A 14873-nucleotide genomic window follows, 5' to 3' on the forward strand; every position below is an offset into this window, starting at 1 on the left:
GCCTGACGCCCCGCTGGAATAATACAACAAAAAAAAGAGATAACATGGTCCGCCTCTTTGTCAAGGAGCCACGCCTACCTACCTTGTGTCATCATCGTGCCAACACGATGATATCGATACCGTCGATATCGATATATTCGAGTTAGGGGGGGGGGAGGAAGGAAGGAAGGAAGGAAGGAAGGCAGGAGGAGGGAAGCCATAAAGCCATGGAGTCCTTCCTGCAGATCGCTCCTCATTCCCTGGCCATCGTGCTGTCCAGGGTGGTCGGGACGGGGTCAGGGGGAGAGCGGGCCGGCGGCGTGTCGGAGAGCGACGAGCTGCCGCGGCACCACACCGGCTACGAGATCTTCGCCGACTTCAAGGCGGAGAACACGCTGCAGCAGCACCACCTGTGGAACCGGCGCATCGCTGAGGCCGTGGCCGAGAGCTTCTTCCTGGGCTGGATCGACGAGCACGTGCTGCTCATCCAGGGCAAGGAGGACCACCTGGAGGTGCTGAGGGAGGGCTGGATGAGGCGCTCGCTGAACCCGCCGCGAGGGTTCACCATCAAGTACCTGGGTAGGACCTTATGTCTGTCTGTCTGTCTGTCTGTCTCTATATGTCACCATCAAGTACCTGGGTAGGAACTCATGTCTGTCTGTCTATATATGTCACCATCAAGTACCTGGGTAGGAACTCATGTCTGTCTGTATGTCTGTCTCTATATATGTCACCATCAAGTACCTGGGTAGGACCTGATGTCTGTCTGTCTGTCTGTCTGTCTGTCTGTCTGTCTATGTCACCATCAAGTACCTGGGTAGGAACTGATGTCTGTCTGTCTGTCTCTATATGTCACCATCAAGTACCTGGGTAGGAATGTATGTACAGGTATGTATGTACTGTTTTTAGGTAGGTAGGTACATAGGTAGGTAGTTAGGTACATAGGTAGGTAGGTTGGTACATAGGTAGGTAGGTAGGTACGTAGGTTGGTACATATAGATACATACCGTTGGCAGGTAGATAGGTAGGTAGGTAGATAGGTACAGTAGGTAGATAGGTTGGTATATGTAGTTAGGTTGGTTGTTACGTAGGTAGGTAGTTAGGTTGGTACATAGGTAGGTAGGTTGTGTCATAGGTAGATAGGTAGGTTGGTAGGTAGGTACATACATGGGTAGGTAGGTAGGTAGGTAGGTAGATAGGTTGGTACATAGGTAGGTAGGTAGATAGGTTGGTACATAGGTAGTTAGGTTGGTTGTTACATAGGTAGGTAGTTAGGTTGGTACATAGGTAGGTAGGTTGTGTCATAGGTAGCTAGGTAGGTTGGTAGGTAGGTACATACATGGGTAGGTAGGTAGGTTGGTTGTTACGTAGGTAGGTAGTTAGGTTGGTACATAGGTAGGTAGGTAGGTAGATAGGTTGGTACATAGGTAGTTAGGTTGGTTGCTACGTAGGTAGGTAGTTAGGTTGGTACATAGGTAGGTACGTTGTGTCATAGGTACATAGGTAGATATGTAGGTTGGTACATAGGTAGGTAGGTTGTGTCATAGGTACATAGGTAGATAGGTAGGTTGGTACATAGGTAGGTACATACATGGGTAGGTAGGTAGGTACATTCGTAGGTAGGTATGTAGGTAGGTACATACATAGGTAGGTAGGTAGGTAGGTAGGTAAGTAGGTAGGTAGGTATGATGTGAGGTAGGTAAAGGTTAGGGGTGCGTGACAATTATAATAACTCTTTGTCTCTGTATGACTGAAAAGTGTACTAAGTAGGTGTGGTGAATTCTGCAGATGTAGGCTGGGGTTGCTCCGCATGGGTAAGGGTGATGATGGGTACATATGTATTAATTCTTATACTTATACTAGACTACTAGACTCACGTACGCACACGCACACGCACACACACACACACACACACACACACACACACACACACACACACACACACACACACACACACACACACACACACACACACACACACACACACACAGAGAGGATGTAAAGTTGTTAAGATCCAGTTGAGAGTGTTCCTACAATGGGACATTAAGTGCTATTAAAGTCTCCTCACTCAACAGCAAAGTGCTGGCCGGGGAGCCATGCTTTGGCTGTGTGACGCAATCATTCACGGAGACGCATCCATAGTGAACAGTGTAGCTGCCGCTTGATTACACGCTGTTATATAGTAAGCTACAATAAAGAGGACTGTGGAAGGACTTTCTACGAGCTATATACATTTAGGAAAGTGACTAAGTACATTTACATAAGCACTGTAGCCTACCTACAATTGTGAGGTATTTGTATACTTGAACTGAGTATTTCCCAGTAATATCTATTTCTACTCCCATTATATCTCGGAGGCAAATGTCGTACCTTTACGCCACTCTACAATTATTTGAAAACTTTAGTTACTTGGTAGATTTTGATTATATAGCAGATCTACAATATATAACTAGCAGATCTATAAGCTCATATTGTAGATTGGCTATTTTCAAAATATCTTTTACACATTTTAAACTTGTGACATTCTGCACCACGACTACTTTTACTTTTGGTACTTTAGGTATATTTTGGTACCAATATTGTTGTACTTTTACTGGAGTATTTTTTTTATACAGAGCATTTCTACGTTGCAGTATCGATACTTTAGCACTGCTATATACATTTCGTCATGAGGAATTGTAAAATTGTAAAACGAAACTGTCCGTCAGCACAGTGACAGGATTAACCAGCTTCAAGTCCGTGGTAGAAGATAGTGCTGCACCATTCTTGTAAATTAGTATTGTCTTTAGTCTGTAGTTTCTGAACATTTACTACATACTACAAAATGGGGCACCCAGAGCCATAACTACTGTGGCTTTAAACACACAACATCAAAGTGCTCGACTTAAATCTCTTATAAAGTCTCTCTCTTGTAGCAAAGATCACACCCGTGTGAACTGAGTGGCGCAATTCCCCCCTAGAGGAAAGTTACATAGTGCAGTCTTAACCCATTCTGAACGGGCACCCATTTTGGTGTCAGCATCATGTTATGCTTTAGCTATTTAAAAATAGCAGATCTACAAGCTCATATCGCGCCACCGAGTGGCGCGATTTGAGCTTGTAGGTCTGCTATTTTTTGAAAAATCGAAGAACGACTGACATTTTTTAGAATCTGATCTCAGGTCAGAATGGGTTAATCAGACCAGTGTGTGTCCAGTGGAAACCTTCGTATGAATCTGATCTCAGGTCAGAATGGGTTAAGGAGATGTAAAATGACACTCCTCCTCAGCAGAGTATTATGAAGTGTACATTTGGACTTTTTATAGAGCTATGGCAATTACAGAAACACAAACACCTGTGATGTGTGCATCCCATGGGGACTTTCCTGTCTTGTTTTATTTTTTTTCCCCCCTTGCTTAAAACATTTTTTTTTAAAGTCTTCCTGACAATGATTTTATAGTGATGGTGGTTTGGTTGTAATTATAGCATTTGGTTGGTTTTCAAAACCAAGTGTCGTACTGTTGTGCAGCCTAACACACACATACATATAAACTGTATATATGATGATTTCAGGTGTGACAGTACAGTACAGTGACAGTAGTACAGTAGAGGGATCCCCTGGGGACCCCCACACGGTAACTGTCATTTCTCGACCGTTTCGGACGCGGGGCGGCTCGCCAGAACCGGGCCGGCACCCTGGGTGCGTTGCTGCAGGTCTGGAAGTTCCGGGGACCCCCGGCGACCCCCACACGGAGTTGCACCAGTTACTTCACACAGGTTGAACGCAGTCAGTTTGTGAGCTTGTAGATCGGATATTTTAGCAGTTTTTGAAAGTCTGTTAATGTTCCCAAAAATAGGGACACCAGATTGAAAGTTGTTCACGCTGAGTGACCTTAGGAAGGTGTGGTTCCCCGGGGACCCCCAGGGGTCTACTATCCTTATTAGCACTTTCAACATGTTTTAGTAAACTTGTTTTTCTTTTGAAGATTTCTGAAAAATCTTGGAACATTTTTTAATAATTCGAAATAATTTTGAAAGTCACGTCTGTTCCAACTTCCGGGTGTCTTCCTGGGGCACACAGTATGTTCAGTTTGGGGGTCCAGTTTGGAGAAGCACTCTCTGCCCTGAAGTAACTACGCTCAAGGAAGGTGAAACTGAGCTTATTGGCTTTTAACCATTCGGGGCGGGAACCCCTTTTGGTGTTTTAAATAAAAATATCAGATTTACAAGCGGTGCCACATATTTAGTGCGGCATGCCGTACTACGAGCTTGTAGATCTTTGAATATATATTCTTTCAGAGCGTTTTTAACTCAAATCTTTGCTTCTGGGGGAGGTCCCTCCCTGGAACAACATATTTTCAGATGGGGGTCCACGGCTAAATACAGATAACTCTGGGGGTCCTTGACGTGAAAATGGTTGAGCACCAACTGACATAGAAACATGAGGTTTTTCAGAAAACTGTTCGAAGACTAAACTGTTCTCAAGTCTGAATGGGTTAACATCCGCTCAACATAGTACACCTCCCAGGCTAGGTTACATTTAAGGTAAATAAAAGATAAAGAAAACTTTATTGTCCATTAAAGTTGACATAAAATGGACATTTGTCTTTGGCACACCGGCATTCAGTTTACAACAATAAAACATTACATAAAAAAAAATACACAAATGCATTAAAATACTATAATTATAAAATACATTCACATAACGCAGCAACAGTAACCATGGGCTGTGGGGATTAGGTGGTGGAACCATTTAAACATTTTCTTATTTATAAGGTCAAAAGCAGCTTGGCACAAACTCTTTGTAAGTCTTGTAACCCTTGGTAGAATCATTGTAAACCTGAATTGTCTTTTTTGGTTATGGAGCAGTTGTATATGTCCTGAAGTTGGTTTGGTTATGGAGCGGTTGTATATGTCCTGAAGTTGGTTTGGTTATGGAGCGGTTGTATAATTATGTCCTGAAGTTGGTTTGGTTATGGAGCGGTTGTATAATTATGTCCTGAAGTTGGTTTGGTTATGGAGCGGTTGTGTATGTCCTGAAGTTGGTTTGGTTATGGAGCGGTTGTATATGTCCTGAAGTTGGTTTGGTTATGGAGCGGTTGTATATGTCCTGAAGTTGGTTTGGTTATGGAGCGGTTGTATATGTCCTGAAGTTGGTTTGGTTATGGAGCAGTTGTATAATTATGTCCTGAAGTTGGTTTGGTTATGGAGAGGTTGTGTATGTCCTGAAGTTGGTTTGGTTATGGAGCGGTTGTGTATGTCCTGAAGTTGGTTTGGTTATGGAGCGGTTGTATATGTCCTGAAGTTGGTTTGGTTATGGAGCAGTTGTGTATGTCCTGAAGTTGGTTTGGTTATGGAGCGGTTGTGTATGTCCTGAAGTTGGTTTGGTTATGGAGCGGTTGTGTATGTCCTGAAGTTGGTTTGGTTATGGAGCGGTTGTATATGTCCTGAAGTTGGTTTGGTTATGGAGCGGTTGTATATGTCCTGAAGTTGGTTTGGTTATGGAGCGGTTGTATATGTCCTGAAGTTGGTTTGGTTATGGAGCGGTTGTATATGTCCTGAAGTTGGTTTGGTTATGGAGCGGTTGCATATGTCCTGAAGTTGGTTTGGTTATGGAGCGGTTGTATATGTCCTGAAGTTGGTTTGGTTATGGAGCGGTTGTGTATGTCCTGAAGTTGGTTTGGTAAGGTTATGGAGCGGTTGTATATGTCCTGAAGTTGGTTTGGTTATGGAGCGGTTGTGTATGTCCTGAAGTTGGTTTGGTTATGGAGCGGTTGTGTATGTCCTGAAGTTGGTTTGGTTATGGAGCGGTTGTATATGTCCTGAAGTTGGTTTGGTTATGGAGCGGTTGTGTATGTCCTGAAGTTGGTTTGGTTATGGAGCGGTTGTGTATGTCCTGAAGTTGGTTTGGTTATGGAGCGGTTGTGTATGTCCTGAAGTTGGTTTGGTTATGGAGCGGTTGTATATGTCCTGAAGTTGGTTTGGTTATGGAGCAGTTGTGTATGTCCTGAAGTTGGTTTGGTTATGGAGCGGTTGTGTATGTCCTGAAGTTGGTTTGGTTATGGAGCGGTTGTATATGTCCTGAAGTTGGTTTGGTTATGGAGCGGTTGTATATGTCCTGAAGTTGGTTTGGTTATGGAGCGGTTGTATATGTCCTGAAGTTGGTTTGGTTATGGAGCGGTTGTATATGTCCTGAAGTTGGTTTGGTTATGGAGCGGTTGTATATGTCCTGAAGTTGGTTTGGTTATGGAGCGGTTGTATATGTCCTGAAGTTGGTTTGGTTATGGAGCGGTTGTGTATGTCCTGAAGTTGGTTTGGTTATGGAGCGGTTGTATATGTCCTGAAGTTGGTTTGGTTATGGAGCGGTTGTGTATGTCCTGAAGTTGGTTTGGTTATGGAGCGGTTGTGTATGTCCTGAAGTTGGTTTGGTTATGGAGCGGTTGTGTATGTCCTGAAGTTGGTTTGGTTATGGAGCGGTTGTGTATGTCCTGAATGTAGAAGCCATCCTCACTGGTGTATGTCTATTTATTATTATTATCACAATAGTTGTAGCTACAGCATTGGTTTGATGGGCTATAATTGAATTATTGTTTGGACAACAGGGGCACGCCTCCCCAGGCCTAATTGCTTGACAGAGGGTATAAGTAGGCCTGGGTGATTGGGGAGCGGCATGCACCTGGTGGACAAATGGTTTTTACCTGACAGACAGAACAGAGATCATGCCATAACAAGGAAGAGAATATGTGACTGTTTGTAATGTATCATTCACTGCACTTTGGAAAGTAAATGCAAACCAAAAGGACATTGAACCTGTGGACAATCTGTTTCTTATGTCTGCGTACATCCTTAATCCCTGAGTGCATCAGTGGGTTTGTTGGCTATGGTAGAAATGTTTGGAACCAACAAAATGGCCACAACACTGAAGTTGGTTTGGTTATGGAGCGGTTGTATATGTCCTGAAGTTGGTTTGGTTATGGAGCGGTTGTGTATGTCCTGAAGTTGGTTTGGTTATGGAGCGGTTGTATATGTCCTGAAGTTGGTTTGGTTATGGAGCGGTTGTATATGTCCTGAAGTTGGTTTGGTTATGGAGCGGTTGTGTATGTCCTGAAGTTGGTTTGGTTATGGAGCGGTTGTATATGTCCTGAAGTTGGTTTGGTTATGGAGCGGTTGTGTATGTCCTGAAGTTGGTTTGGTTATGGAGCGGTTGTATATGTCCTGAAGTTGGTTTGGTTATGGAGCGGTTGTATATGTCCTGAAGTTGGTTTGGTTATGGAGCGGTTGTATATGTCCTGAAGTTGGTTTGGTTATGGAGCAGTTGTATATGTCCTGAAGTTGGTTTGGTTATGGAGCAGTTGTATTTGTCCTGAAGTTGGTTTGGTTATGGAGCGGTTGTATATGTCCTGAAGTTGGTTTGGTTATGGAGCGGTTGTATATGTCCTGAAGTTGGTTTGGTTATGGAGCGGTTGTATAATTATGTCCTGAAGTTGGTTTGGTTATGGAGCGGTTGTATATGTCCTGAAGTTGGTTTGGTTATGGAGCGGTTGTGTATGTCCTGAAGTTGGTTTGGTTATGGAGCGGTTGTGTATGTCCTGAAGTTGGTTTGGTTATGGAGCGGTTGTGTACAGTATGTCCTGAAGTTGGTTTGGTTATGGAGCGGTTGTATATGTCCTGAAGTTGGTTTGGTTATGGAGCGGTTGTGTATGTCCTGAAGTTGGTTTGGTTATGGAGCGGTTGTATATGTCCTGAAGTTGGTTTGGTTATGGAGCGGTTGTATATGTCCTGAAGTTGGTTTGGTTATGGAGCGGTTGTATATGTCCTGAAGTTGGTTTGGTTATGGAGCAGTTGTGTATGTCCTGAAGTTGGTTTGGTTATGGAGCGGTTGTATATGTCCTGAAGTTGGTTTGGTTATGGAGCGGTTGTGTATGTCCTGAAGTTGGTTTGGTTATGGAGCGGTTGTGTATGTCCTGAAGTTGGTTTGGTTATGGAGCGGTTGTATATGTCCTGAAGTTGGTTTGGTTATGGAGCGGTTGTATATGTCCTGAAGTTGGTTTGGTTATGGAGCGGTTGTGTATGTCCTGAAGTTGGTTTGGTTATGGAGCAGTTGTGTATGTCCTGAAGTTGGTTTGGTTATGGAGCGGTTGTATATGTCCTGAAGTTGGTTTGGTTATGGAGCAGTTGTGTATGTCCTGAAGTTGGTTTGGTTATGGAGCGGTTGTATATGTCCTGAAGTTGGTTTGGTTATGGAGCAGTTGTATATGTCCTGAAGTTGGTTTGGTTATGGAGCAGTTGTATATGTCCTGAAGTTGGTTTGGTTATGGAGCGGTTGTATATGTCCTGAAGTTGGTTTGGTTATGGAGCGGTTGTATATGTCCTGAAGTTGGTTTGGTTATGGAGCGGTTGTATATGTCCTGAAGTTGGTTTGGTTATGGAGCGGTTGTATATGTCCTGAAGTTGGTTTGGTTATGGAGCGGTTGTGTATGTCCTGAAGTTGGTTTGGTTATGGAGCAGTTGTATATGTCCTGAAGTTGGTTTGGTTATGGAGCGGTTGTATATGTCCTGAAGTTGGTTTGGTTATGGAGCGGTTGTGTATGTCCTGAAGTTGGTTTGGTTATGGAGCGGTTGTGTATGTCCTGAAGTTGGTTTGGTTATGGAGCGGTTGTATATGTCCTGAAGTTGGTTTGGTTATGGAGCGGTTGTATATGTCCTGAAGTTGGTTTGGTTATGGAGCGGTTGTATATGTCCTGAAGTTGGTTTGGTTATGGAGCAGTTGTGTATGTCCTGAAGTTGGTTTGGTTATGGAGCGGTTGTATATGTCCTGAAGTTGGTTTGGTTATGGAGCGGTTGTATATGTCCTGAAGTTGGTTTGGTTATGGAGCGGTTGTATATGTCCTGAAGTTGGTTTGGTTATGGAGCGGATGTATATGTCCTGAAGTTGGTTTTGTTATGGAGCGGTTGTGTATGTCCTGAAGTTGGTTTGGTTATGGAGCAGTTGTATATGTCCTGAAGTTGGTTTGGTTATGGAGCGGTTGTATATGTCCTGAAGTTGGTTTGGTTATGGAGCGGTTGTGTATGTCCTGAAGTTGGTTTGGTTATGGAGCGGTTGTATATGTCCTGAAGTTGGTTTGGTTATGGAGCGGTTGTGTATGTCCTGAAGTTGGTTTGGTTATGGAGCGGTTGTATATGTCCTGAAGTTGGTTTGGTTATGGAGCGGTTGTATATGTCCTGAAGTTGGTTTGGTTATGGAGCGGTTGTATATGTCCTGAAGTTGGTTTGGTTATGGAACGGTTGTATATGTCCTGAAGTTGGTTTGGTTATGGAGCGGTTGTGTATGTCCTGAAGTTGGTTTGGTTATGGAGCGGTTGTGTATGTCCTGAAGTTGGTTTGGTTATGGAGCGGTTGTGTATGTCCTGAAGTTGGTTTGGTTATGGAGCGGTTGTATATGTCCTGAAGTTGGTTTGGTTATGGAGCGGTTGTATATGTCCTGAAGTTGGTTTGGTTATGGAGCGGTTGTATATGTCCTGAAGTTGGTTTGGTTATGGAGCGGTTGTGTATGTCCTGAAGTTGGTTTGGTTATGGAGCGGTTGTGTATGTCCTGAAGTTGGTTTGGTTATGGAGCGGTTGTATATGTCCTGAAGTTGGTTTGGTTATGGAGCGGTTGTGTATGTCCTGAAGTTGGTTTGGTTATGGAGCGGTTGTATAATTATGTCCTGAAGTTGGTTTGGTTATGGAGCGGTTGTGTATGTCCTGAAGTTGGTTTGGTTATGGAGCGGTTGTGTATGTCCTGAAGTTGGTTTGGTTATGGAGCGGTTGTATATGTCCTGAAGTTGGTTTGGTTATGGAGCGGTTGTGTATGTCCTGAAGTTGGTTTGGTTATGGAGCGGTTGTGTATGTCCTGAAGTTGGTTTGGTTATGGAGCGGTTGTATATGTCCTGAAGTTGGTTTGGTTATGGAGCGGTTGTATAATTATGTCCTGAAGTTGGTTTGGTTATGGAGCGGTTGTGTATGTCCTGAAGTTGGTTTGGTTATGGAGCGGTTGTATAATTATGTCCTGAAGTTGGTTTGGTTATGGAGCGGTTGTGTATGTCCTGAAGTTGGTTTTAGGGATGCCAAACGACTCATATTTGGCCAATCGACGAATCGAGGCCAAAAATCGACGTGTCGAACGACTTTTTTCCTTTTTTTTCTTCATTATTTTTATATTTTTGTTGTTGCTGCGCAGCAGTTGAGGAGAACGCAACTATGCATTCCTTTAAGCAACACAACTTCTGCAGCTGCATCCATATGTTTAGAATTTGCATCAATGATCAAATCCCAATAATAAAAAATAAACTTTATTTTGTAAACAACGAAACTGAAGGAGCAGCGGCGCTATCGGCTAGCCGCTAGTCCCAACTCTCAAGTGTCTGCAGCCTGTCACGAGTAATGAACTGATACGGGACGCACGTTGTTCCGTATTTTAATGTCGGGTCGGATAATAAATACAGTATAAATGACGGCGGGATTTATTTGACAACTCTGTCCTGCTATCTTCACGAGAAGAGAAGAGCGCTCACCGCTCAGAACAGAGCAGACCTGTGGCTAGCCTGTCAGCTCACTTTACGGCATGTGTAGATGAGCTGGGTCTGGGAAGCTCAGAGCTGCAGCCATTGGCTCATGATACGAGCACACGACCAATGGGACTGATCATTCAGTGTTGCTAAGATACCACCCCCCACCACACACACACGCACACACCCTTGGACGATGGGGTCCACAGCGCTCTGCTCAAAGTCAACTTGCATGCGACGAGCGGCACTGACTGACTGAAAAATAATAATACAAATAAAAACGATTTTTCGACTCATACGTTTTGAGTCGCGGGAGGCATGAGTCGATAATCGAGTCGATTTTCAACTTTTTTCAACATCCCTAGTTGGTTTGGTTATGGAGCGGTTGTATATGTCCTGAAGTTGGTTTGGTTATGGAGCGGTTGTATAATTATGTCCTGAAGTTGGTTTGGTTATGGAGCGGTTGTGTATGTCTTGAAGTTGGTTTGGTTATGGAGCGGTTGTATATGTCTTGAAGTTGGTTTGGTTATGGAGCGGTTGTATATGTCCTGAAGTTGGTTTGGTTATGGAGCGGTTGTATAATTATGTCCTGAAGTTGGTTTGGTTATGGAGCGGTTGTGTATGTCTTGAAGTTGGTTTGGTTATGGAGCGGTTGTATATGTCCTGAAGTTGGTTTGGTTATGGAGCGGTTGTATATGTCTTGAAGTTGGTTTGGTTATGGAGCGGTTGTATATGTCTTGAAGTTGGTTTGGTTATGACTACCTGGGTGAGCTTGTTTTAACCCACTTTGGGCAGGAACCCCTTTTTGGTGTTTTTTAAGCATTATGTTGGAAAATAGCAGATCTACAGCTCGGTGCAGTGCTATGAACTTGTAGGTCTGCTATCTTTGAAAAATCGTGAAAATGTGGCCCAAATGTTTGAATATATTCTTTCAGAGCGAACTTTTTTAACTCAAATCTTTGCTTCTGGGGGGTCCCTGGAACAACATATTTTCAAATTGGGGTCGGTGGCAATTACATATAATTTTGGGGGTCCTTGACATGAAATATTGAGCACCTGATACAGAAACATATGGTATTTCAGAAAACTGTCCGAATTTCGAAGACATTTTTAAAATGACATACTGATATATTCCCACGCTGTTAAAAGTGAGAACACACTCAGTGAGTGACCTATAGACCATGGTCAAGGTGTGTTCACTATAGTATTAAAACTTCTCAGTTTCCTGAGAAGATAAAAGCCTCTGCCTTGTCTTTTTGTAGATGGTATCTGCATTGGTCTGAAAGGTGAGTTTATTGTCCTATGGATATTTAAAGTGAGCTGCTCCACTTCCTCCCCACTCATAATAACCAGTGGTGTAGTGGTGATTTTTCTCCCGGTAACACGACATTTTAATGACATCACACGCACGCACGCACACACACACACACACACACACACACACACACACACACACACACACACACACACACACACACACACACACACACACACACATACACGCGCATGTGTGCATGGCATACTCAGAACAGCTGATATAGCCTAAGCCTTCATTGTTTATAGTGTATGAGAGTTTTAGACAGACACAAACACAAAAGACTAAAAATAATCAGACAAACTTCTTTACTGCGCTGCAGTAACAAAATAAAAAAGTTTGCTTTAATGGAGGAGGAGGCATTATTGCTGCGTGCAGTTTGCAGAACACCTCCAGTCTACTGGAGACATGCTCTGCTGTGTTGCTTACCAGCGGCGGTGGCTCAGGGGTTTTGATTGATTGAAATCTTTATTAACAGTTTGTAGAATTTACAGTACATTTTAAGCACAAACTCAATACAAAGACTGTCAACTGTGAGTGGACGACCCAATTAAGCATTACACTTGTTTACAACAGGGTCCACATTGTTCAATTCATCAAAACATTTAAAGACATACAAACATTTAGAGACATACAAATAGACATTTCTCTGTAGGTAAAGAACAGAACAGGAATTCATCATATGGGAAGCAAAAAAGGGAAAAGATACTATATACAGTGAGGGAAAATGGGGTGGGGGGGTGGGGGGGATTCAGATTTTACAGAGGCCAGTTTCGAATTGCAGCCATCCGTAGGTGCCCTTTGAGAGCGGTTTTGAAGGAGTCAAGGGATTCACATGTCTTAATGACTGTTGGTAGGGCGTTCCACATTTTGGTGGCATAGGAGCGAAAAGAATTTAGTCCCTTGTTTGTGCCGAATCTGGGTTGTACATGGTTTGTTGCACTCCCTCTGGTGTTGTGGGTGTGGACTTCGTTTACATTAAGGAAGTATTTAGACAGGTACATGGGTATCTTGGTGGTGTATCGAATCTTGTGGACCAGACCCATTGCAAGATGCTGTACTCTGTCGTCGACCCTAAGCCATCCCAGCCTGTCAAAGTGGGCAGGGGTGAGGTGGGTTCGGGGGGTGAGGCCAAGTAGGAGCCTGACCAGTTTGTTTTGAGAGGTCTGGAGCCTTGTTTTAAGGGCCTTTGAGGTGCTGTGGTACCAAGAGGTGGATGCATAGTCAAGGGTAGAGTGGGGTAGAGTGACCAGATGGTAACCGCAAGGTTGCCAGTTCGAACGCTCTGGGCTCCCCCAGAGTTAGTGTCGAAGTGTCCTTGAGCAAGACACTGATGAACCCCTAATTGCTCCTGAGGTGCAGGTTGGTGCCTTGCATGGTTTCCACCGCCATCGGTGTATGAATGTGTGTGTGTGTGTGTGTGTGTGTGAATGTAATGCACAATCTATGTAAAGCCTATATAAATGCACCATTTACCGTGTATGAGAACTTGCGTTCAGGTAAACAGTTGGAGATTTAAATTTTTATTTTCAAATGATTTTCTACACATTTTGAACTGGTGAAATGGGACATTCTGCAATATGAGTACATTTTGATGCCGATACTTTTGTACTTTTGCTCAAGTACGTTTTGAATTCCGGACTTTTACTTCTACATTGCAGAATTGATACTTTTACTTAAGTAAAACTTTGTTTTTACTTTTTCCATCACTGATACTACGTGTGCATGTATGTATTCATGACCCCAGAAATCAGACTGATTTGGCTGATTTGACCCTTGACCTTCGACATGTAGTGACTGCACAATTTTCAATGCGTTTTCTCCAAAACTAAATGAAGCTCTGAAACGTTGCCACGATAAAACGGACACCAAGGAGTTCATTTTATTGTTTAGTTATAACTCAATTTCGACCAAAAATGTCCTGCCTCTGTCTCGGTTTTGTAGTTACTGCAAAAACAAATTTACAAATTAACTTTATTCTCTAATACAAAACAAAATGTAACTTTTGAAACGTTGCCACGACAAGATAAAACGGACAGCTTCATTTTGTTTTAGTTATAACTCAATTTCGACCAAAAATGTAGTGACTGCACTCTGGCTGTGTCGGGCAGCACTGCTGTGTTATGTGTTTCTTTATATCCATGATTATAAACCACAGCAGACACACTGCTGAATGTTTGTTTTGAAGTGTGTGTGTGTGTGTGTGTGTGTGTGTGTGTGTGTGTGTGTGTGTGTGTGTGTGTGTGTGTGTGTGTGTGTGTGTGTGTGTGTGTGTGTGTGTGTGTGTGTGTGTGTGTGTGTGTGTGTGTGTGTGTGTGTGTGTGTGTGTTCTTACCGTTAAGTAATAAGTAAGTAACAGAACTTGTTCCAACACACTCTGAATGTGTAACTAAATGCTCTAAAACTAAATGCCATAACTAGCTGGTTGGAGCCTCTCTCATCCTTAGAATGGAACACTTCCTTCATAGCCTGCAGTTAGAGTGTGCGTGACTGCGTGTGTGTGCGTATGTGTGCGTGTGGGTGTGTACGTGCATGTGCCTGTGTGCTGGGAAGGAGAATAAGACCTTTATTCAGGCATTCCTGCCTTTCTTCTCTTTAATCAGAGCAGAAAACATGCACGCACACGCACACACGCACGCACGCACGCGTGAACCAGACGCGAGGCAGACTTGGAGTAGTGCAGTCGTATCTGTCTGCGTGTTTGTGTCCGTCTCGTCTCCAGACGTTTGTGAGGCGTAAATGCGTCCTGTGCCACGATAAGAACACACATCGGTGGCAACACTGCTGCCAACTCTGTCTCTCTGCTGGCGTTACTTTTCAAACCGTCCGTTCCCGTGGCGTTGACCATCTCTTCCTCACCACGCCGGTGCAGCTTGTCTGCGGCCGGGGCTAAAGATATAATAAATAAATTGGCGAGCGGGAGGACGGCATCGGTGAGCCTCGCGGACCCGGGTCGGGCCGCGTTGTTGACGCGTGTAGAAAAAGACTTAACGCTCCTTTTTTAATCTTGATTTGTCTGTGCTGTAACATATACTATAAGTAAGTAAGTAAGC

At 43.6% G+C, this 14873-nt stretch overlaps 1 protein-coding gene across 1 annotated transcript in view; it reads left to right on the plus strand.

Annotated features, from left to right (window-relative positions):
- Positions 1 to 206: 206 nt before the first annotated feature.
- The window catches only part of LOC310873415 (storkhead-box protein 2-like), a gene marked incomplete at its 5' end in the record, with an annotated part of 104171 nt that continues 89504 nt past the window's right edge, over positions 207 to 14873 (plus strand). The window contains 1 exon segment of the mRNA XM_083785786.1: positions 207 to 558. Within this exon segment, the coding sequence (XP_083641912.1) occupies positions 207 to 558 (352 nt within the window).

The sequence above is a fragment of the Protomyctophum parallelum genome (assembly GCF_964188405.1).
Source record: "Protomyctophum parallelum genome assembly, chromosome: 16".
NCBI classification, from domain to species: Eukaryota; Metazoa; Chordata; class Actinopteri; order Myctophiformes; family Myctophidae; genus Protomyctophum; species Protomyctophum parallelum.